General features: G+C 34.9%; 1 protein-coding gene across 1 annotated transcript; it reads left to right on the top strand.

The window, feature by feature from the left end:
* The first annotated feature begins 1,555 nt into the window (after nucleotides 1-1,555).
* Nucleotides 1,556-22,899, top strand: LOC112559362 (ephrin-B2-like). The gene is made up of 6 exons (XM_025230536.1): nucleotides 1,556-2,214; nucleotides 4,817-4,934; nucleotides 10,013-10,190; nucleotides 12,087-12,191; nucleotides 14,051-14,200; nucleotides 15,479-22,899. Exons 1-6 carry the CDS (start codon nucleotides 1,994-1,996, stop codon nucleotides 15,670-15,672), a joined length of 966 nt encoding a protein of 321 aa, XP_025086321.1. The 5' UTR covers nucleotides 1,556-1,993; the 3' UTR covers nucleotides 15,673-22,899.
* Nucleotides 22,900-23,218: the final 319 nt, after the last annotated feature.

Raw genomic sequence — 23,218 nt, 5'->3', positions numbered from 1 at the left:
GTCGTGTTCTCTTGACTACAGCAAGAGAGATTGTGGCAAAAAACAAATAACAAAAAAACAACAGAGAAGAGCTTAACAGTCTCAAAGTTAATTTCTTCTGGTCTTTGCTATACTTTCTGGGGCACCACAGTCAAAGCTGTTCTGCTCCTGGCGTCCAGTTTTTCTCCATCCTCATGTCAAGCGGTGACTCTGAAAATTTAAATGGATGTCATCCTGAAATCTTCGTCTCAGAGTGTATGAAATGTACTGTAGCTATTTGATCTAATGTGTGCACGTGGTTATTGTTTGAATAATCATTCCAAGGAGGATTCTTATATCTTTAAAAAAAAAACAAAAAAAAAAAAAACTTGACGGGAACGGCTGGAGAAGCAGATCGGGTGTGATTCAAGCAAAGGATGGGAAAGGCGGTTCCTCTCTGTACATTTTCTAGCTGATAATAATGCTGTCGGTATGAGAATTGGGCCGCAACCTTTAGCTGTGTGTGCTGTCATGCTGATACGTAGGGCAGAGCAAACGGACAATAGCATTTTTCTCGAGTCCGCTGGTGACTCAATTTTTAGGGTTTGTTTGCTTTGAGGTGCAGGTATGTCCAGGGCATTCTCGACAGGAGTTTGAGAGCAAGGGCACAGTCAGCTAACTCGATATGTATATCTGCCTTATCTTAGCGGATGTATCTACCTTTATAGATCTGTAAGGGTATGTGTCTGAACTGCTGATTGAGACAGATTTACGGGAATTGAATGCGGGAATAAAAATTGTCGACTGAAGCTTTAAGACTATCTGTAACCCTTTTTTTGAGCCATTAATTTAAGGCACCAGATCACACGCAAGTAATTACATTATTTTCATTTTAGCTTCTACCCTAATATATATTTTCAAAGATAATTATTAAGGTACCTTGAAACGATCAAATATATATATACCGGCCATTGGCATTATAAATTAAGTTGCGTTCCGCAGGAATGAAATAAGCAGTGTTTCTCAAACACATTTTCTCGAAATTTTATAACAATTTTCATTGAAAAAAAATTAATATCAGTGTTAAATCATATACACAAAATTTCAGATCTGTTGTTCGCCAGGGAATTATACGTAGTACACGTACACGTCCATGCGGATCGGATTTGCTCGATCTTGTTTCAACATATATTTTTTAAAGATAAAATCAGACACGTTTTAAGAGTCACATCAACAAAATCGATTAGAGACAGCAAATTTTAACATTCTCTTTTACAGGCAGGAATAGTCTGGTCAACGAGTACGTGTCATCCCTTTTTTTGTGAAGTGAAATTTTGTTACAAAATATATAAAAAAAACTTTAACTTCAAATCTTATTTTGACGATATAACTCTTTAGTAACGCTGGCACCACCGATGAATGTCAAAATTAACCTATTTTATGTGCACATGTCGTTCATTTTCTTTCTATAATAATATTTGCCAAAGTTTGAACGATCTGACGATCTCTGAACCCTTGCCGTACCCCAAAGCACAGAATGTCATGTGATCATTCTATTTTTAACCTGGACTTTTTTCCTGGCCCCCCCTCCACCCATTGATCGGAATAGACGGTGTGGCGGCACAACGAACCTCTTGTAAGCCTAATGCGCAAGGCCACTTGCGGGGGGACAGCAAGATAGAAGGGAGGACGAAGCGGGAGAGAGAGCTACCATTGGCACAGACGAATGTCAGGGTGCAGCATCTCAACGATGTGTAGTGTTAGATATTTTATTTTCAAGCTTAGATTTCTCAAGGACTCTGCTTTAGTCGTAAGAATTATTTAAAAAAAAACAACAACCCAGAAGACCGTCGATCAGGGAGTCTGTGCACTGTGCTCACAGTCCATTGTGCCTTCACGGAGACTAGCCCAAGATCGAGCCGTCGTCTTGCTCACCGGAGCTGGGGTTGTGTACGGATTTACCTCATTTTAAGTGGGATTCTTCTGTAGGTCGACGGAGCGCTTTTGTTTAAGATGCATCAAGACATTGTTGTTTATGTACCTGTGTAGACACCTTTTGTCGACTGGAGTACCGTTTCAAGGGAAAATTTTGGTTTACAGAACGATGCGACGGGGTGATTACGCATGGCGGGTGGGTAGGGTAGCTTGGGTACTGCAGTATTTAGCTCTCCTTCTGCCATTCGCCATGTCGATGCTTTCTGGTGTGGACAGCGGCATTCGTTTACCACCAGTCTATTGGAACTCATCAAACACTATGTAAGTCAGGCTTACTTGAATTTCTTTAATATTAAAAAAAAAAATCTGTTAGACATGTATTGTAAGACGAGGAGCATAGATATGATGCTCACTTCCTATCATGTCATGTAATTATACAATCCACCTGTCACCATTCTAGTGGTTTTCGTTTAGAATTCTTTGGTTATAAACATGTAGACAGGCGTTGTTCGATCTCAGATTTTTATTACGAATGTTAAATCATACGTGGTAACGAAATTTTTGACGAGGGCATTGTATACCGAGGTTTGTGCAGATTATTAAAGTTTATACAAATGGAAATGTCGAATACATTAAATCAGAATATCAGTGCACTGCACTTCTCTCATTTGTCTCTAAAGTTAGAGAGGATTTGGAAATATTGATTAAAGGTATCTAATTATTGAAGACTTTTAACATTTTTTATGTTAAAATCTGCAGAAATCATTCTTTGAGAAAATCTCAAATTATATTAAATGTTGTCATCTTGAAATATAGCAGCTCACCATTCAGTAGCACTTACAGATTTAATCTGCTTGTCACCCTGTGCACTGATTGAACTAGCTTAGCTCCTAGAATTACTTTTTCAGAAAAGTGTGTTTGACCACAGCCAATTATTACAAGCTTGACAGGTACTAGTAATGAATAACAGACTACACCTAAAAATAAGCATGCTTAATGCATCTTTAAGTGCTTAGTAAGATACTTAAATTGCACAAAAGCTTTAGGTCCCTTTCTCCTTCTAATAGTTGTTTGATGGAAACTGTTACCATAACATTACCATCAAAAGTTAAAATTTATTCTGTTCTTTGTTGTTCTTACTCAGTAATTTCTAGGTGATATATTTGGCTTGTTTTCTTTTAGTGCCAAAATAGATGTACTGTGTTGCTAAAATGTTAGTGGATTCATAATATTACCTGAAGGTCAATTACAGATTTTTAAAATTAATAATAGTAATGATAACTGTTCAACCTTGCTTGCCAAAATTGTTTTCTGTGCTGTTTCAAGGGTAGGAAGGAGGGATAGAGGGAAAGGGGGTGGAAGTATCAGGTTTGGTGCATATCTATTACAGGCATAGTTAGAAATTATGTTTTATTTCAAGTGCATAACTGCTTACTTTTAATTGTGTATATATATATACACACACACTCCACAACAGTTAAAAAGGATTTTTAAAGTGGCAATATTCGATTTTAAATGAATTAACAAATGTTTTGTCCAGCATTACGAATGATCAAATTGTTTAATATGTCCCTTCCTTTTGGCATCCAAAATTATTTTGAATAGATGAAACAGTGTTTAACTCATGCGTAATCATTGATTTGCACATACAAAAATGTGATCTTTTATATCCTTGTGCAGATATTTAGCAGCATATTTTGGTCTCTTAACATTGTTTTATTAGTTAAAGAAGATAAGTTTTTATTAGTAAACATGCAGTTTTAATACTATGGTCTCAGCAGCATTAGATATAGCTTCAGATTTAAGGATGTAACAAGTGCTCATAAACAACTGTAGAAATGTTTCCTACATTGAAATAGGTGACTAGACAAAAGACTGCATATTGCTTCAGTAGCATCTTAACCTTAACCCTTTGAGCTAATCCTCAGAAAGAACCTAGTCTGTAGAAACAAAACTGCTATTAAGATGTCTTGCACATCCATTTCAAAGATCATGTCAACATTAATGTTCAGTGAAATCTAGGCAATCTGTTGCAGACACAAAATTAAAGGCACCAGTTTTTGGTGGTGTACATCACCCTTGCTCAGCACTATGAAAATAATTTTGCCAAGATGAGCATAAAAAGTGGATATGAAAGTTATGTTACATTTAAAGAGAAAAGAGATGAATTGTGGAAGGATGCAAGAATTTTCAAGAAGAATTTGATCTGTGTTAAAATGTTTTCTAAATTTACATAATCAAAATATTCACGTGTAATTTGTATACTTTATCAACAGGTTTATGAGCTTAAGAAGACCAGGAACTTGTTAAAAACTGATTTTAGACAACAAATATGTATTAAAAGAGTCAGAAAGTAAATAGTTCTAGTAATTTAATTAGACCTAATCTTTGACATTTTAGCAGGGCTATGGGCACACTTTTTGTTGTTGACTCTTGGAATTAGCATTCGAGGGTATTGGTGGCTAATAAAGACTGAACTTTTTTGTGTGCAGCACTTTTATTTGTTTTTATCAGTATTCCTAGTTCTAGCCTTCAAATTGAAAATAATGCCACTTCTAAAAAGTACTTTCAAGATTTTGTTATGATCTCTAAAAAGTTGTTTACATTACAGATATTTAAACAAAGTTTGACATTGTCTGCTACATTATGAGTCTTGTAAAATCTGACAGTTATAAGCACTCACACTAAGTCATGTAGTTTTGATTGCTCTTACCTGTAACGATGACCGTGTATAAATATCCAATGTCAGAGCAGATTTAATAGACTCTTCATGGCACTTAGTAAACAGCACCATCATAATTTATACCAAGAAGATAAGAATTCATGCTCATAGTTATAAGAGGTTGTGAAATTATTCACTTTTTTTCCAAGAGTAATACAGTTATACATGTCTGTACCAAGTGATGTGATTGTAATTTTTCAGGTTTCAAGGAAGCAACAATGATAACATAATTGAAGCCCATATAGGAGACAGCATTGAAATTTATTGCCCACATTATAAAGATGATTCTGGTGCCTGGGAGTACTACATTGTGTACATGGTGAGTTTTTTTTTTTTTTCTTTTTCAATCACACAGGTTTGCCAGTGCACAACATCTGGAAATACTACAGTGTGAATTCATATCAGATATATATGTACATATAGGGTGTCTTGCTTGAGGAAGAGGTGGGGTGAGATGTGATTGTCTTCATAGCTGCTGCTCAGTTTGCTAAGATTAGTCTTTACTTAAAGGATGAATGCTGATATTCTGAAACTTTTCCACACTAATTTCCAAACAATCATTTCTTTCTGTTTCAAACTTGCTTTTGAATGGGACATGAAGACCACCTTGTTTCTTTACCATTTTTTGAATGAAAGCAAGTGTCATCTGATGCCACAGGGCAAAACTATAACCTCAATCCACTGACAAAAAAGAAAAGATATTTTCTGAAAATTTAAGCAGCTGAACTGGAAATAATATGGCTCTTTGCTTCAGAGTGCTAAATGAATAACAAAACTGCAATGATTTTCATGGAGCTTGTCTTTGATATGCCCTATTTGGGACAGGTCATTTGTTTTGTTTATGATCAAGAATCTGTAGAAGTGTTACTTCCAGCACTATTCAATACAATTATGCCAAAGGACGGATGCATTGTTAACCTTACATTTGTTCATGTTGGGCACACAGTTTGGTTATTAGCAAGACGATATGACATGTTCTACATGCAGCTGCTGCATTGACAGTGTATATCGGCCAAGTATCTCCTGATTGTTTTGCGACCTGAAATTTTGTGTGAAAATGATTTAGTGTCAGTCTCCATCATTAATGGGCAACTTGATTTGCTTTTCAAAAGACTGAAAGGCAATGAAAAATTTTTCTAGTAGTTTTTAATGTATTTTTTGTGTTGGTTGCTAAGTTATTTTGGATTATTAAATTTTATGAGCAAGGATGCATCTGTAATTTGAATATGTAAAAATCCAAATAAAGCAATAAAAGGGGGAAAACCCTGTAATGTAGGTCAATTTTCACTGACCTAATATTGAAATGTTATTCACTGGAGCAACTTGGGTTGCATTTTTTTCTCTCTTCCTTTTTTTTCCCTCCATGTTTGTTGTTTCCATGCTACAGGGCAGGAAAATAACAGCATTCCTGGAAAGATGAAGTTAATTTTGTCATTTTGCATAAAAAAATTGTTATCTAATGCAAAAAAAAAATAATTTACCAGTTTTATTTAGTGAAGACTGTCCACCTTTTTATTTTTGACGTGTATCATCTATGCTGTGAGCACTATTTCCCTTAAAACGTATTTGAAGGATATTAAAAATCTGTTTTCACAAATTTAAGCAAAAACCTTTTCTTATGGATATTGTAATTTTTTTGGTTATCAAACAGTATGCACCAGTCGAAAAAGAGTAAAAAAAAATTATAACCCTTGTATGTCTGTCTGCCTGCTTCTGTGTAAAGTAGAATAATGCAGTGAGAGTATAAAAGAACAAATTGAAGGTAAATATTTTGTGTAGGAAATAATTGATTTTTACATTAAGAATAAAAAACAGGGTGAAGGTCGCCCCCCAATCCTTTTAATGGCGATTGAGGAGTAAGGTGTTAGAGACCAGACTTTTCTGGAGGCCTCTTTCAACTTTCCCACACTGAGAAAGATGAGCATATCAAAACAAGCTTCAAATCAAATAACAGGATCTGTTATTACTATTATCTGTTATTATTTCTAGGTGCAATTTAAAAAAATTATGCTGACTTTATTTCATTACTTACAAATTTTTATTAGACCGTATGGCATTTGCCATTGCGATGAGTGCATTGTCAGTTATTCAGAGAACACGGCTCAGTGCTAATAAGAACCAAACAGAATGCCCTGCATGTTTCAGCACACTTTTAATAGAGGATAGAAAGTGGGCTTTGCAGCCTGGGGGAAGCCACATACCACAAGCAACATGCGCAGTAGCAAATAAAGGGCGGCACTTTAAAAATAAAATGAATGAAATGGGAGGTCACGATATTTCCATCTTCAGTATCTGGTAGGTCGGTAGAAGCGCCGCCTAGTATTTTTTGCTAGGCATGTTCGCTTGTTACCTGTTAATGTCCAAAAAAAAAAAGAGAGAGAGAAGAAAGAAAGAGGGAGATTCATGAGGCTGGGTCCACGAATGCTTTGAAGTTCAACCGACTGAGCAGGGGTGTTTTTTGAGGTGTGCTCTTAACGTGGGCAAAATTGAAGGGCTTGCGCCGATGAACAGAGTCCAGGGATGGGGAAGGCGGTTAGGTGAAGAGACTCAGTGAAGACTACTTAGTGACCATGGTAGCTGGGACTGTGTCGCAATTATGGACTCATAAAATTGTGCTGCACAGGCAAAACAAAAAGATGCTACCCCTTTGACACACCTGAAAAAGTGACTATAGATTACTGTGCAAATATTAGCATTAGGATGTCTGTTTTACCTCCTGTCATGTATCCTTTGGAAATGAAAGGATTAAAATCACTACGGATCCTATATATCTGATTATCTTTTCGCTTATTAGCCGATTTGGGGATTACAGAGTATCATTCTCTCAAGAACAAATTATACAATATTTAATTTTAGAGCTTTATTTGAACAACTCTACCAACTCTACCCTCAACATTCCATAGTGTTAGAGAAAATGCAAACATTGTCTCCAGTGATATTTATACTACATTAAAATGGTGATAAAACTGTTTATCTGCGAGGTTAGAGTTTAATTTAAACTGCAGCATCCAGGTCTGTAAAAGTGAAAAGTGTCATTGACTTGGATTATTTTGGGAATAGACATGATTGAACTGCATATTACTTTTGATGCAATATCTTTCCAAGCCTTATGAAGTGCCTGAAGGAGCTCCAGCACAGTTGCCAGAGCTCTTGTGTTATCTCTACACTTCAGAAACGTCTGTCCTAGTAATTACAAATACCGTTCATGTATGCTTAAGTGGATTTTAGGAGACCTTAAAAAAAAAATCCAACGACAGCAGAATGCTAATGTACTCTGTAAAGAACTACACAAGGAAATGTGGTGCAAAAGATATTAATATTATCTTCAGCAGTTTGAGAAACAGATAAGTCTGATCAGTAAAAATTTATATCCTCTTATTTCAAAAGGGATCTGATGCATTGCAGTTGGTGCAAACAGGTATTGTGATCAGTGCAGTCATTTTTTCAGAGGTGTGTGTGGTGTAGAATCATTTTCTTTTGCCTGAGCAGCATAATTGTGAAGTCCATAGCTGTGTGGCAGACAAGCATATGCATCCATAATAAAATAAAATTTTAGTTTTAATGATATACTTTGCAGTAGAAATTTATGAAATGATAAAATATAGTACCAAATTTCACTCTTTTAGGGCTGAAATCTAAACAGAAGTATGTCACTAAATACATTTCAGCAGACTGTGAAGAGCACAGTTTCCTTTCCCTACAGTTAAAGCTCAGTTCATAGAGATAGAGAGCTTTCATGGACATAGTACACATGCATGTGTGTGTGTCTGGTGCAGTAGAATGATAGTGTATTTGTTCTCTATAGGTGACCATAGCTGCTTTCATACCAAAATGGAGGAATCGTATCACCAGTAGTGCTAGCTGAAGGTTTAATGCTATCAAGATAAAATTGTCTAAGCAGCTGTATTGTATCTAGTTAGCATTAAAAGGTAGATCTACAGCCACCCAGAAAAAAAAAAGGAAAAGAGATTTTTCATGTTAGACATTTATACAGTAGAAGCAGTGTTCCTCTTGTTCTTAATCTTCAGACATTCAGCAGTGTAATTTGTTCTCTTTATGGTGATTCTTGATAGGGATCATGTTGATTCCATTCAAGTGAGTCATTCAAGAATTTCTTGCCATCCTAGCATGATATCTTGGATTTTTTATTGACAGTCACTGAACCATGTCAGATGATACCAACTGAGTGACTAGATCCTACCTTCTCCCACAGTGCATATTTTACATTCTTTTCTAAGTAAGAAAACAAGAGTTGCAGTTTGCTTCCCACAGTGTTCAGGTAGTTTTGTGTGGTGCCTCAGTACTGCAGAAAATTTCTGGAATTGTGATCCCTTTATTTATTTTTTTTCTATTTGGGATGGACATGTCCTACCTCTAAATATTTCAGACTTTTTACAATACTGAGGACAAATTAAATACATTTTGGTGTTTAATAACACTAGCAATTAAATTCCTGAAGTCTGTTTCATATTCTATATTTTGATAGTTAGGATGCTTGTCTTCTGCATTCCCATCTGTCTTAACTCTATGTGATGTGGCTATGTGTACTAATATTACTTATACAGCATCACCACCATCCCATATCAGCTAATTTACCAGTTTACTGGAAAGGCTTTTGCACATCAGTTCTTTAAATGGACACCTGATGTAAAGAGCAGGAAAAGGGGTGATGTATCTATGGGATGTGCACACATGCACACATATATGCTTTGTCTCATATGCAGACACACTTTTGTCATTTGGGGGAATTGTGGAGCTATACACATGACAATCGAGACTACTGAGGTCACTAGTTCTGGGTCCATAGCTTTTCTTATTGTCCTTCAGTGCATTAGACATCATTTAAACACTCCTTGAAAAATTTCTGCCAGAAATGTTTAGTTCTCCATTTGATATGATTAACATCCAACTTCCCCTTCTAATCAAACTCCGAACCCGCCACTATACTGAACTAACCCTAAATCCTAACCCATAATTCTATATCCACTCATCTAGTTTCCTGGCTTCTAGCACATATGCACACACTAAAGAGCATGTTTGTGTGCTTGCTTGTTTTAAGCTAACATACTTCTTCATTTTGCAAAGAATGTTGCAGTTCATACTGTTCGTATACTTATTGTTGACGCCTGGTTTTAAACCTTAATAATATTCAGCTTTTTTAGTGTTTTAAGTTTTTATGTGCTGCATCACCACTGTCACATGTATTACAGCTCTTTAAAATGTTTTTTGCAACTAAAGTGAAAATTCAGTTTAGACATGGTGATCACATGCAGTAAGCTTGTTTTTCAAAAAAGGATTAAGTGATGTGATAATCACATCTGTTACTAAGAGGACTAAAGAATAAAATTCTTTATTTAAATACTAAAACGAAATAATTTCTTCTGTCTTGTTCAACAGGTGGATCAACTGAATTATGAGACCTGTGTCATCAATAACACTCAACAAAAGTTTAAAATATTAAATTGTTCAAAACCGAACTCAACAGAGCCCCATTATTACACTCTTTGGATTCTGGACTTCCAGTCTATACCAGGAAATCCTGACTTCAAAGAAGGAGAAAGTTACTTCTTCATTTGTGAGTCATCACTGAAGTTTTTATTTGACTCAAAAGATGTTTATGTTGCATGTATAATAGAAAGTACTTTTGGCTGCTTCCCCTTCCTCTCATCCACACTGAAGTATCAAGGATGTAATAAATATATTTTAATCACTCTTCTTATTCAGTCACAAAGAGTCTAAAGCAAGTAGATTATTTTTATTAGGTTCCATTGTTAGGTGTTTAAAAAATATTGTGAAATAGTGAAATGTAAAATATTCTGTTTAGTGTTACATAGGATTAATCATTTTAAAAAATACATAACATGGCCTGCTGTTTGATATATGGATGATGCAGATTGATGGATATCTAAACAAATTTTTCATCATGACCATAAAACCCAAGATTTGTAATCAGGATATATGTTAAAATAATGTTGAAGCTGAACCATGATCTGCCTGCTTCTTTTTCAGATTAAAAAAAAATAAACATTCATATAGCACTTTTCCAACAATTTGCTCAAAGCGCTTTACAGAAATTATATACATAGTAAACTAAATCACCAACTATGCACCTACGTTTATTTCTTGTTACTCCTCGAGGAGCATAGGGCTGCATGCACCCATATTCACATCAATAGACATCTATAATAGAAATTAAGGCAAATGTTAAAGCTTAAATTGTATTTTGATCTTAGCATGCATCATTTTGATTACAATATGAAATCCAACTAATGTTTGCATAGACTTCGTTTATGCACTGCCCACAAATTTGCAAGTTTAGTCATTACAAAAACTGTTGACCAAGTATATGTGATATTTGCTTAGAAAACTTTTTAATTAATGTAGTATGTACTCAAGTTCAGTGCAACACTTTAAGCATCAGTGTTGATCCATAAAATTCAAGCAGATATCAGATCTCCTGTTAAAATTGCTGGTTGAAATTGTTGGTGGCTTTAAATCTCGAAGCAAACAAATTTGGGTTTTATTTATTATCCAGGGGAGAAAAGTACACATTAATGTACAAATGTTTAAATATTATTGTGATCTTGATACCTGGTGTCAAGAAACTGCTTTAATTATTAGTGAGTCACTTAAATATATTATGCATGCAAAACTATCATTACCTTTTAAAAAACATTTCATGAAAAAATATAAAGTTTTATGTTTGAATTATTTCATGAAGTCTCAATGAGACCTCAATTTTTTTTTTTTTTTTTTTTTTCAGACTCTGATTCCATATTATTAACATTTTTAGATCCCCTTGGCAACATTTTTATTATGTGGTTTCGAGCTCTCATGCACATTTCTATGCAGCGGGAACCACTAAAGCATTCTTAATTATTACACACTAAGTGTTTCTCTTGATGCTGATATTTTAATCTTTGGCTTTCATCTTCTTAATGGATACAGTATAATTTTCTTCTGTGGGACTTCAACTGATCCTTCATCCAATGGGTTCAGCTTTACCAACAATACTGCAAATAAATTATTAAAATTTATTTGAAATATCTACACTTATATTAAAAGTAAATACATAAAATATTTATATATGGGAAATACAAAATTTGTAAGCACCACATCCTTGTGATCTGGTTTTACCTTTCTTTCATGCTCTTTTCATACCACCTTTTACACCTGCACAGCCTGTTTTTTTTTTTTTGTTTTTTTTTTTAAAGTTCAAATACTTGCCTATCCAAAGAACTTTGAGATGAATATTACTAAAAGAATACCTTAAGAAATATGTGTGAATATATTACCCTATTCGGAGCAACCTTACATCTTTTATAACTTTTGAAATCAACAGTACTTTCTTGTTTTTCTGAATTGCTTAAAAGTGATATGAAAATGACTGCACTAATGTTATAACTTGGCATTACACTGATGATAATAGCATGAGAATTGTTTATCCTATAGTGTCATTTCTAATCAACAGCGACATCTGGAGGACAAAAAAGTAACATTGACAACCAGTTTGAAGGCATGTGCAAGACACACAATATGCGTATGATACTTCAGGTTAAGCCCAAGGATGATGTTGGTAAATAACTTTTTTAACTTTCTCAGTTTTTATTTTGTTTCTTTTTTAGTATTTCATTCATTTATCATCTTTATCTCTTTTTGCTTTCTTACTCTTGTGTGTTTGTGTGTGAGAGAGAGAGAAAGAGAAAGTGAGAACTTGAACTTTATTAATGCAACTTCTTCGAACTTTATATGTGGAGGTCAAGTACAATCAGAATCTTAAGCACGAGGACAGTAGCGAATGCAGACATTTTTATTTGTATTTATCCTTCTGCTCTAATGTTCAGTGTATAGTAAATATATATACCTACAGAATGAGTGATCTGGACATTTTTATTTTGCAGCAGACAAATCAAAGCAGGCATTTGTGAATTTTTACAATAATTACTTAGATATGTATTCGTAAATTATCATAGAACAATCCCAAAGAGTCTTCCATGTTTTTCAATGTTTGCACAGAATGGACACATATTCATTTGATTACTGTAGAGCTTATTTGTATTTAGATCATGTAGACCCAGCCTGAACTTTATAACATATTCTAAACTTATTTGTTCTCAAATCCCTGGATTCTTCTTTCTGTCTCGGCGAGCAGAGTCCAATTGTCACATCCGTAGATCATGATCAGCACTACCAGGGATTTGTACAGCTTGTACTTGTTAATGAACCTTATCTTATGGCTATACCAGATGCTGTCTGATCTAGCCATTGCCGCTGTTGCGATTTTGATGTGGGTATCTGTTGTGGAGCTGCCGTCCTTGGAGATAGTGGCTCCCAAGTATCATTCTTATGTATATTTTGAATTGATAATTGGGTTAGTTTGATACCTGCGTGGTATACCAAACTTCCCCCAAGTGGACCCAGCTATCAGGAATGGGTACCTGACTCCACGGAATGTTGGGAAAGATCAGCAGTGAGAGATAGGAGATGGGTACAAATCTCAAATAAAGCTGGCTTCAAGAAAAGTGAGGTCTCTAACACTCCCCCCCCCCCCCCCGACCTAAAAAAAAATTATGGGACAACCTTTACCTTTAATTGATGTCATAATTATCTCATTGTTTTTCTGTGTTGATATTTTATGTCAAGTGATGTTCTAATGTTACTGTTGGCATACAACAGTTTTCCAAAAAGGATGAATAAAAATGGTTTGTATTTGTAAAGTAGTTTTGATACTTATATGAGAAACACCTAATAGTGGGATGTAAATTACATAACTTTTTTTGTTGTACACTGAAAACCTAGTTATTTGCACTTTACGCATAAGAAGCATTCAGATATGGCAATGTCTCCTACAAGCCCATATATAATACGCACAGCAGAGTAAAATATGTGTGTATTTCTTTCCTAACATTTTTGTAAGATGGTAGTTATCTGGATAAATCTTTATATGTGGCTTAGAGGCCAGACACTCCACAGTATGGACAATATTATTGTGTTGAGTATAAAACCAAGATTATTTGTTTCAGATGACCTGTCTGAATGCTTTTACTCATGTAGAAAATGGGGAAATTGGTGTTATTAGCTTTATTTTAGACTACTTGTGAGTTACAATCGCTGTTCCCTATTGTTCTCATGCTTTTTCATTATTTAAAATGTGAAATCTGTCACAGTTAGTAATGTTAATGGCTGCTTCCTGTAAGGACTTGATGACTGACTAAGGATTCTCTGTAAGATAAGAGGGAAAATTACTGAGCATACGATTTAAAACATGAAATCTCTGTAGTGGTCAGTTATATGACATTAAAAAATGCGGATTTTTTTGTAGGGGAGGTGCTTGATGGATGGGAGAGTAAACATAACAGCATGGTTAAGTTCCTTGACCACGTCAGAAAATCAAACAGAAATATAAGCACATTTTTCATCTTTTTGCTTTTTCAGGTGTAACATCTCAACCAGCTACCCTACAAAGTTCTAAAAGAAGCACCCAAAGGACTTCAACTGCTGCTGCTGTAAATACCACATCAGCTGCATCCTCAACAGTAGCAACCACCACGATCCAGTCAACAATATCTACTACAAGAGTGACAGGTAGTGAAGGAAAAACAAAACATTACTTGTGTTGAATAACTGGAGTCCATTAGCATTTCATGAAACCTTACAGAGTGCAAGTACCTTGGACTCCTTGTGATAGTGACGTTGAGAGTGACATTATGGGTTGGGCAGATCATATTGCAATCCTAAATGCCATCAGTCAAGGCAGTTTATCATAAGTGAAACTAGAGAAGAGATAAGGACAGCGGAAAGATATGTGTAGTTTTTATTCTTTTGTTGCAATGGTGCTGCTATTAGTTATTATGAATGTGATAATATCCCCTTTGGGATTTGTTTTCCAATCAACTTTTGATGAAAACTAGACAGTAATTGGCAGGATCTATCTCTACACACTAAGATTCACATCTTCAACACAAACGTAAAGTCAGTCCTCCTCTATGGATCTGAGACATGGTGTGTGACAAACACCATCACCACCAAGAATCGGACATATGTCAACAGATGTCTGCGACACATACTTAATATCAGATGCTCCGAGAAGATCTCCAATACCGACCTGTAGGAGAGAACCAAAGAAAAACCTGCCAGCCGAGACATCAAGAAGCAGAAGTGGGGCTGGATTGGTCACAAAGCCAGCCGACAATTTAACGAGACAAGCTCTGGGCTGGAACCCTAGGGAGGTGCAAGGTTGGGAGATCCAGACAGACATGGAGGAGATTGGTCCACGGCGAGGTGGAGGCAACTGGCATGACATGGTCTCAACTGGAAAGGGACGCCCAGAACTGGATTCGATGGCATGGTGTAGTTGTGTCCCTATGCTCCACTTGGGGTGAACAAGAAGAAGAAGATGAAGAAAATCCAAAGCTTTAGAATGTTTGTACTCACCATAAATTTGCACGAACATTCTTCTTTATCATGCACAGCATGTAAAGCCATTTTACTTTCAGAAACCAAAGGAATGGCAAAAAAGAAAACATGCTTTTGCAACCCAGCCTAGATTTCTGTTATGCCAATAATCACATTGTGGCTTAAATTTTTGTATTTGATAAAAGGCTTTTGTAAATTGTCATTCACTCTTTGTTTAAATCTTTGTGCACATTTTCTACATCTTATGTCAAACATAAAAACTGTATGAACAGGTTAATACTACTAATAATAGATTTGTAAGTCCCCTTACACCACTTCTAACCCAACCTGTGTGTAAAACGTTATATATGCACATCTCTTGCTTTAACTGATATATATGTAGTTGTATGTCTTTTTTATTTTATACAGAAAGACTGAATAGTGACTGGTATAATTTTTTTTCCCCAGATAAACCGCCCCCAGAGCAGAGTGTGGCAACAAATGATGGCTTTCCTGCAGACAATGTGATTCATGTTGGAGTTGATCGGAAAAATGAAGGAACAATCACAGACAGTGGTAGTTTCAGTGCTACATTTTGTGCTTCTGCCTCATTATGGACTTCACTCACACTATGGACCATCTGTATTGTGCTCTTGCTATAGTATCAAGATGTGTGGGTTTGAGTTGTGTGTGAAAAAAATAACAGATCTGTTTTGTGTATGTATGTGTATTTGTGTGTGCATAAGTTGCATAAATGTGTGTAGTGTCTCTGTGTGCGTGCATCTGTGCATGGGCACCTGTAAATGAGGGTGATGTGAGGAACAAGTGGGTGGGCAGGCACACCTACAAGCATGCCTATAGTTTGTATGCAAGTGAGGGATCCCATAAATCCATGAACAATTATGGTTGTCATAAATTGTATCATACTGGCTTAACTCCCATCATCTGTTTGAGTGTTAAGTGCATTGATGAATTCTAGTTTTCATTTGGAATCATTTAGCTAAAAGAAGAGAGCAAACAATCAGATTAGTGCTGTCGTATTGATATGGCAAATTTTGTGAGAGTATATGTGATCACTGACCTAAAACATGGTCAGTTACAAAGAGCTTAGGCACTTCAATAGCTGGAAAGATGTGCAAGCCAAGACTTTTATCATTAGTTGGCTACTCTGTATTTGTATCTCTGTGGTTGCATTTTATATGTGTTTATTGGTGACCAGATTTGTTCCTTCTTTTGATTCACAAGTAATCTTTGTTTTGCGGTAAACAGTTTGACATATTAGCAGCCTTTCTTTTTTCATCCTTCATTGCTCAGTATCATATTGACACATATTTTGACATTTAGCTTAACGTTTTGAACCCAGGTAGTGGCTATGGTGGTCTGTACTGAATTATACCTTTGACATTGCCTGGCGGCTGTAGAGGTTTCTGGTGTTTCAAACCAACCTTGTTATTGGCCTCTTAGCAAATGTAGAGCAATTACATGACCCAGTCATGCACTGTTTTTGTGTCAGTACCAGAGCTTAACCAGTTTGTATTGCAATTATTGTGCATTAGGTAATATGATCTAGTGGGTAATTGATTTATCGTTTTGAATGGTTTTTTTTTTTTAGCAGTGGGAAAAAAGCATGGAATAAAACACAAATCTTATCTGCATTCTCTCCATAAGTCTGCTTTTTAATTATGTTTTCTTATTAACACTGTTGAACATAAGTTGCAGGGGTAATTCTTTCCTTTTTCCCATTGTATAACTAGGATGGGTTCTGTGGGTGTTCTTATCACCTTGCCATTATTAAAGTGGTTATAAAGTTCGAGCATAAAAAAAGAAGATACAAACGCTCATGCACGCTTGTCATAGTCTTCAGAAGGCACACATAATTACGTTGAAGCATATGAGGTATTTGATGCCTCTAAAATCAACAGAATTATTTAGAGAGAGAGTATGAACTAATTTTGGTTTCTTTTATTATAGTAGTAAGATGTTCAATAGTTATGTGCACATTATAAAAGTAAAGTTTCAAATGTGAACATGCACAGTTTATCGCTTTAGAAACTTAGCTGTTTTATAATTGTTCATCAAAATCTTTGCAGGGCTATTCAATGTAGTGCTGTTTTTATGTTCAAGTTTTCCAAATTAAGGTAGAGCATTAGCCGTAAACTCTTATTTTCTCAAACATATCCTTGAGTTTTGTGGGATAGTTTAAGGTAAAGGAATTTGGCATAATGACTGAAGACAAAATTTGTTGATCTAGTATTCCCATGTGTGCCAGTGCTTCATTTTGTCTTTACAAGTGGATTGTGATTAGTTTGGATGGTTGGAGCTGAAACAATAGTTCGTTCTATTTTATATATTGAACAGCTGTTTATAGAGTAGCTCTGTATGTTAATCCTGATCACACAGGATGACAGCAAAAATAATTTTGTCTGCCAAAAAAATTTTGGTGGACATTGTATTTGAGATGGTTCGTGGCCAGTTTCTTTTAAGTTATTTAAAATATATTGCTATCACTTTAGTGGTACCATTTGTGCAAAAGAGTCTTTTGCCAACATCTATAGATGCGTAGGACACATACACACTCTCTCTCTTTCTCTCTCAATCTCAACTCCTACAAAAAGAAAGAGTTAATAGTTCTTAGGGTAATAAAAACCATTTTAACATTCTTATTCAGAATACTGTGTGTTGCCTTTTTTGTAGCAAAATTATATGAGAAGTTGTGGCATGTACATTTTTAATGCAGGCTGAAACAATACATTTAGCTCCTTGCAAATATTAGTGTCATAAGATTATTATTAACTCACAAACCCTGGACGTGAATTATAATGTGTACAATGTGAGCTTACTGCCAGCTGTGGCAAAAGTGGCCTTTTATTATGCTATTATCTGGGTGCAGAGTGTTAGTTTTTAGTTTATCACACAACATTCTAAAGATAGTTGTCATCAGCTGTATTATCTTCATCAAATAATTGTCCCTAAAGTACCAAAGAACTTATTTTCAGATGGCACAGAGACACATGCCAGTAATAATTTCCAATAAGATTGATATGTAGAGTTTTATTACAGTGCTGAAGAACCAAATGCCTTTTCTTGGACTTAAAAAGAAAGAGCCAGGGAGAAAAACTTACTATTTTTAAACCTTTTACTTATCAAACTGCGTTAAACCATAGCCTAATGTAGAACATTCTTTTAGACAGTTTGAAGTAACAAGTATTAGATTTGTTAATAATGTGAAGGGGAAAGTTTTGTATGCATATTGTGTGTGGAATGAGAATGGACCTAATGAGCTTGATAATATGGAGATAATCTAAAAGGTGGTTTGTCATGATAAAAATAGTTGGGAAACATTTTATTTTTCACATCTTATGAAGACTAACTTCACATATGGCACCTGACTTTTTCACTTGAGGGTTTTGTAGATTAAATAATAAATATTCCACCTGACAGCACAATATCACCTTACTAAATGATTTACAGCATAAAGATTTGTGTTGGGTTAATAACCGAATCTTAAGAGCGAAACTGGCTTTTCATTGAGGTTATCCAGCCATCTCTCTAGTATTTCATATGTAGGCATCAGTTTAACATAGGCTTACCCATTGATGTGCCATTTCATCTGTCAGATTTGTTTCCCAGCAAACATCCAGTATTGTGCATAAGTCCCATTAAATCAGCATAGGATATTCTTCTGGGACTAGTGATCATTTGACTGCTTTTGTGATTTTGGAAGTGTCTGAATTTTGGCCATTTTATTTTTATATTTTTGCTGAAACCTGGGTGGCTGGCCGCCTGCTGTATATGGCCAGGTTTTGTGGGCAGCATGAGTACCCAGCTAATACTGTACAGGTATAAAAGCAATCATTCATGATTTGGTTTCTTATGAAGCATTCTTTATTAGGGAACATTTTATGTGAGAAGTACAACACTTTGTCTCCCAGGAAAAATTGCAGGCTGCTGTGTGATGTAGTTTTTCATTTTATGTGCCTCAGTAGGTCAGATTGACGTCTTTTAAAAATATGTGTCCAATATTCACCATACTATTTCCTCTGTATCTTATTGGTGTGTATTAACACTGTAGGACCAAACTACGGCTGCATCTGAAAGTGTAATAGGGGAAAAACATACGTGCTAGTATACATACAGTTTGGTAGTAGCGGTGTATGAAGACGTGCATGCGCCCATTACATGTATATATAGATTTATAGTGCATCTCAAAATATATACACACCCTTCAACATGCAAAGAGTGTACTAGTAAAAAACATCCCATTCTGTGAATATAAACACGAAAATCTTAAAAACATGAAAATATTCCATGAAATCAGGTATTTATTAACATATGGAGATAAATTACTTACAGTCTAATAATGTTATGTTTCTCTGAAATGTATTTTTCCAAAAGGGCGAGTTGTGCAGGGTGTTGAATCTTTTGTACAATTTTTGTGCATTGTACCACAAACAACATTAGTGGCCAGATAAGATTTTTTTGGATGAGCAGTTTCATTTTATCCTTTGTCTTGTAAAATGCTGGCAGTAGATTTAAGGTTTTGATTTTGGTAACCTGAAAATATGTTGGGTTTTTTTTTTATACAGTTTATCATTAAGTTGAATTATAAAGTAATCCATATAGCTTCCTCTGTAACACATGTCCCTACATGTGCTTGTGGGAGTGGTGAAATCGTTTCCAACATTCTAATAATATTTTCACACAGATTTTAAAGCCTTATAAAGCACAGTATATTTAGAATAAATGTTGCTCGTTATCATATACTTAACATTTGAACATCACTCTTTATAAAAAAACGTAATTTTGGTTTTATGACTATGTCTCTAGGTATTATATGAGCATGTGTATTTTTTTAAAAACTAAGACATAGATTGTATTTATGTGCACATTGGTTTGTGAGTAAGAGTGTGTTTTGATTCGGATCCTTACTTCAGTAATAATCTCTTTTTGCACACTATACGGAAAGAAAACATTCAAGTGCCAGTCAGTATTTTTGAGAATTTCAAACAGAAGAAAATGATACAATAGTGCTTCACAAAAATTAAAAAAAAAAAAAAAATTTCTTTATGATATCAGATTTTTATCTCCATTTATAACTGAAAAAAATCGTCAGCATTATACACATGAAAAGAAATTACAGCTGTCAAAATCAAAGAAGCAGTGTAGAAATTTTTAAACCCACAAATCTCTACAATTCTGTGATGAGCAAGGGTATGTTAGCGCGTTATAAAACTACGTCATCATCATCATTATGTCAGCAGGACTAATAGGATCATGTTAGATACAGACAAAGAAGACAAATAAACTGAATTTACTGCAGAACAGGCTTTTCCCTGCCATGAATGCCTTTATATTTAGATGTGTGAAACATGTGGATGGCAGTGTGTAAAGCATAGATGTTTCCAGTCCAGTTGTGATTGAGAAAAAGATTTCCATTTGAGTTTGTCTTGAGTCTTACAGCATTAAGCTTGAAATCATAAAATGACTAATTTTCAATTTTTTTCATTATGATAAAAGTATTATGACATTATAAATGCAACCAGTAGAGATAGAATTCAAAAGTATCAGATATATGGGTTTAATGTATTCTATTACTCAAATTTTGTTGTCTATATTTGGTCACTTTTTGAACAGGTCACAAAGTATATTGTGGTGTTCCTCATGCTCAAACCATAATGCCATTAGTCACATTACACATTAACATGCCATTTGTTTTCAAAATGTCTGGAAATTGTCGATTATATTATCACAAAAACTTGCCACAAAATTTCCAGGACTGACTTTTCCTGGTGGACTTCCATCCATCTTACTTGCCAAGGACTTATGTGGTTTAGCCTGCTTTGTCAAATAGGCACCATCCTCTGTCCTAATTTCTAATGGATGTGATGGACAGTTTGTACAGTGTAATGTTTGTTGAATATCATTTAGTGTGCATGATTTGTACATAGCATTTCTTTATTGCAAGTGACCATTGGAAAGCTTGCTATATCTGTGATTCAATTTATTCTATATTTTTACGGAGCACAGAAAAATGTTGCGAATGTCAATTACAGAAATCTTCATCTGTAGTCTGTCATTCTTTTAAAATCACTTTATTACCTTATTTACCAATTTCTGTATTGGATATAATTTATCATATTTATGTAGCACTGTAATATTCTTTTGTGCACTTTTTGTGATGCTAGTATGAAGTATTGGTTAATGAAATCTAAATTTGGGGCCACACTTTATGTTCATGGCAGACTTTAAAACAATTTCAGTGGATATACATACGTGGTTTCTTTGATCCTGCAGCTGTTCAGTGTCCATGTGATTTAGTAGGGACTTCAAAATAGTTTGGTATCACAGGTGGTATGGGGAATGTTAAGATGTAGACTTGTCTGGAAGGTTAACTGTTGGTCAGTTATAACATTGTTCTGCATTTTTACAAACTAGATGAAAATTTTGAAATATGTAGATAAGGAAGAGATTTTTATAACAGAAAGGAAGGGAGGCTGTTTTTGACTATCACTGTAAATATTTCACTTAAATGATCATTAGAAAGTAAAGTGTTAGTTGCAAGTAGCTTTGTTTTGAGTATCTCTGTCTCCAGTGTTTCTCATCAAAGATTGTGAAAATCAGAACTTCATTCTTATCATCCCTCTCTTTGCCCTGCTCTTCATGCTATGTTTACAATCAGTAAACTTACTGAAATTATATGTTGTACATAACATCCTACATGTTAACCTTATGTTGTCAAGCTGTTTGGTACTTTGGAATCTGTTTATGGCATCACATACTACATATATCAAGTGCAATGCTGATATTTTGTTTTTGAACCATTCTTAATAATGCAGTGCCCTATTACTCTGAAATTGTTGCTGCAAAAGCATTCTTTATGATAAGTAAATCTAAACACAAAAATTTCAAAAATATTTTGTTCTGTTTGGTCTGGAAAACTTGTACTGACCACACATATTTTTTTTTTCGAGAAACACCGAGTGTGTTGAGGTATGTCAGAATTAAATAGCATTTTGACAGGTCTGTTTTCAATCTTATTACTTTTCCAGATCAAGCTAAATTATTCAAGTGCAGCCTATAACCTTTTATACCACATTATACCCTTACATTTTTTTCTTATTACACATGTGCATGTTTGTGCACAGACCTTCCCACAAATGTTTTTCCTCAGCAAGTTCACAAATCACCGTATCTCCTGATGATTGCTGATTAGAATTTTGTACCAGATTTTACCTTTAACAGCTAAAGACAAACTGGGCATTGTTCCACCATTGTCATTGATTTGTGCACTGGTCGTTGTTGAGAATGGGCTTTCATAATATTACTTTGACAAACATGTTAACACAAAGTACCATATTCTGCATGTTTACAAATTTGTCATAAAGAACACAAAAAGGAAAAAAAAAGTTTCATGATTGCCATTACCAAACTCTACGAATCACTGTTTCATGCATTTTCTTGACATATCAAAGTTAGTTTAAACAGCCACTTTCACCTCCCCCCACCCCCCACCTCCCAAAAATGTGTTCTGTGCATATTTCTCCTCACGGTTCAGTATCAGCACTTAAGATTAAGTGTACTTGTACCTGGTCAGTATATCTGTATAGAAAAATATAGTGTACTTTGCACGCATGCACAAGCATACATATACATATTCTCACCCACTCACTTTTTTCACCTATTCACATTTGCATCCATGCAAACGTAAAAATAAAAGTTTTGTACATTTTTACATCTAAGCATTTTTTGGTGGATCACTTTTTTAATTAAAAAAAAGAGATGTAACATTTGCAGAATGATGAGAGAAATAAATGTGTATATGTTTGCTTTTGTAAGAGAATTCAATCAAATTTGAGAGTGAGTCATTAAAGATGGTTCATTTATCTGCGGATCGATTTTCCTGTTTATTATTTGCCTGGGGTTTGCTGTGCACGTACTTCATTAAGATAAGACTTTGCTTATCCCAGATGGCAATTGGAGGCAGCTCGATCTGTATGGAAGCTTAACAATATCATAACATTTTCATATTTCCTACACCAAAAACTCATACGATCATGGTTCAAGCTGCATGAATGATCGCGTTGAGCACAATATGAGGAAAACGAGGGAAAGATGAACGATGAAATTTAACAAAAAGGAAATAAAGTATAGAGATTCAGAAGACACGGAAGACAGTAATTATTTGCAGACTCCTTAATCTGAGAAAGT

Source organism: Pomacea canaliculata, linkage group LG3, assembly GCF_003073045.1.
Source record: "Pomacea canaliculata isolate SZHN2017 linkage group LG3, ASM307304v1, whole genome shotgun sequence".
Lineage (NCBI taxonomy): Eukaryota > Metazoa > Mollusca > Gastropoda > Architaenioglossa > Ampullariidae > Pomacea > Pomacea canaliculata.
Note: the sequence above shows the minus strand (reverse complement) of the source record. Positions and strands in the feature narration are given on the sequence as shown.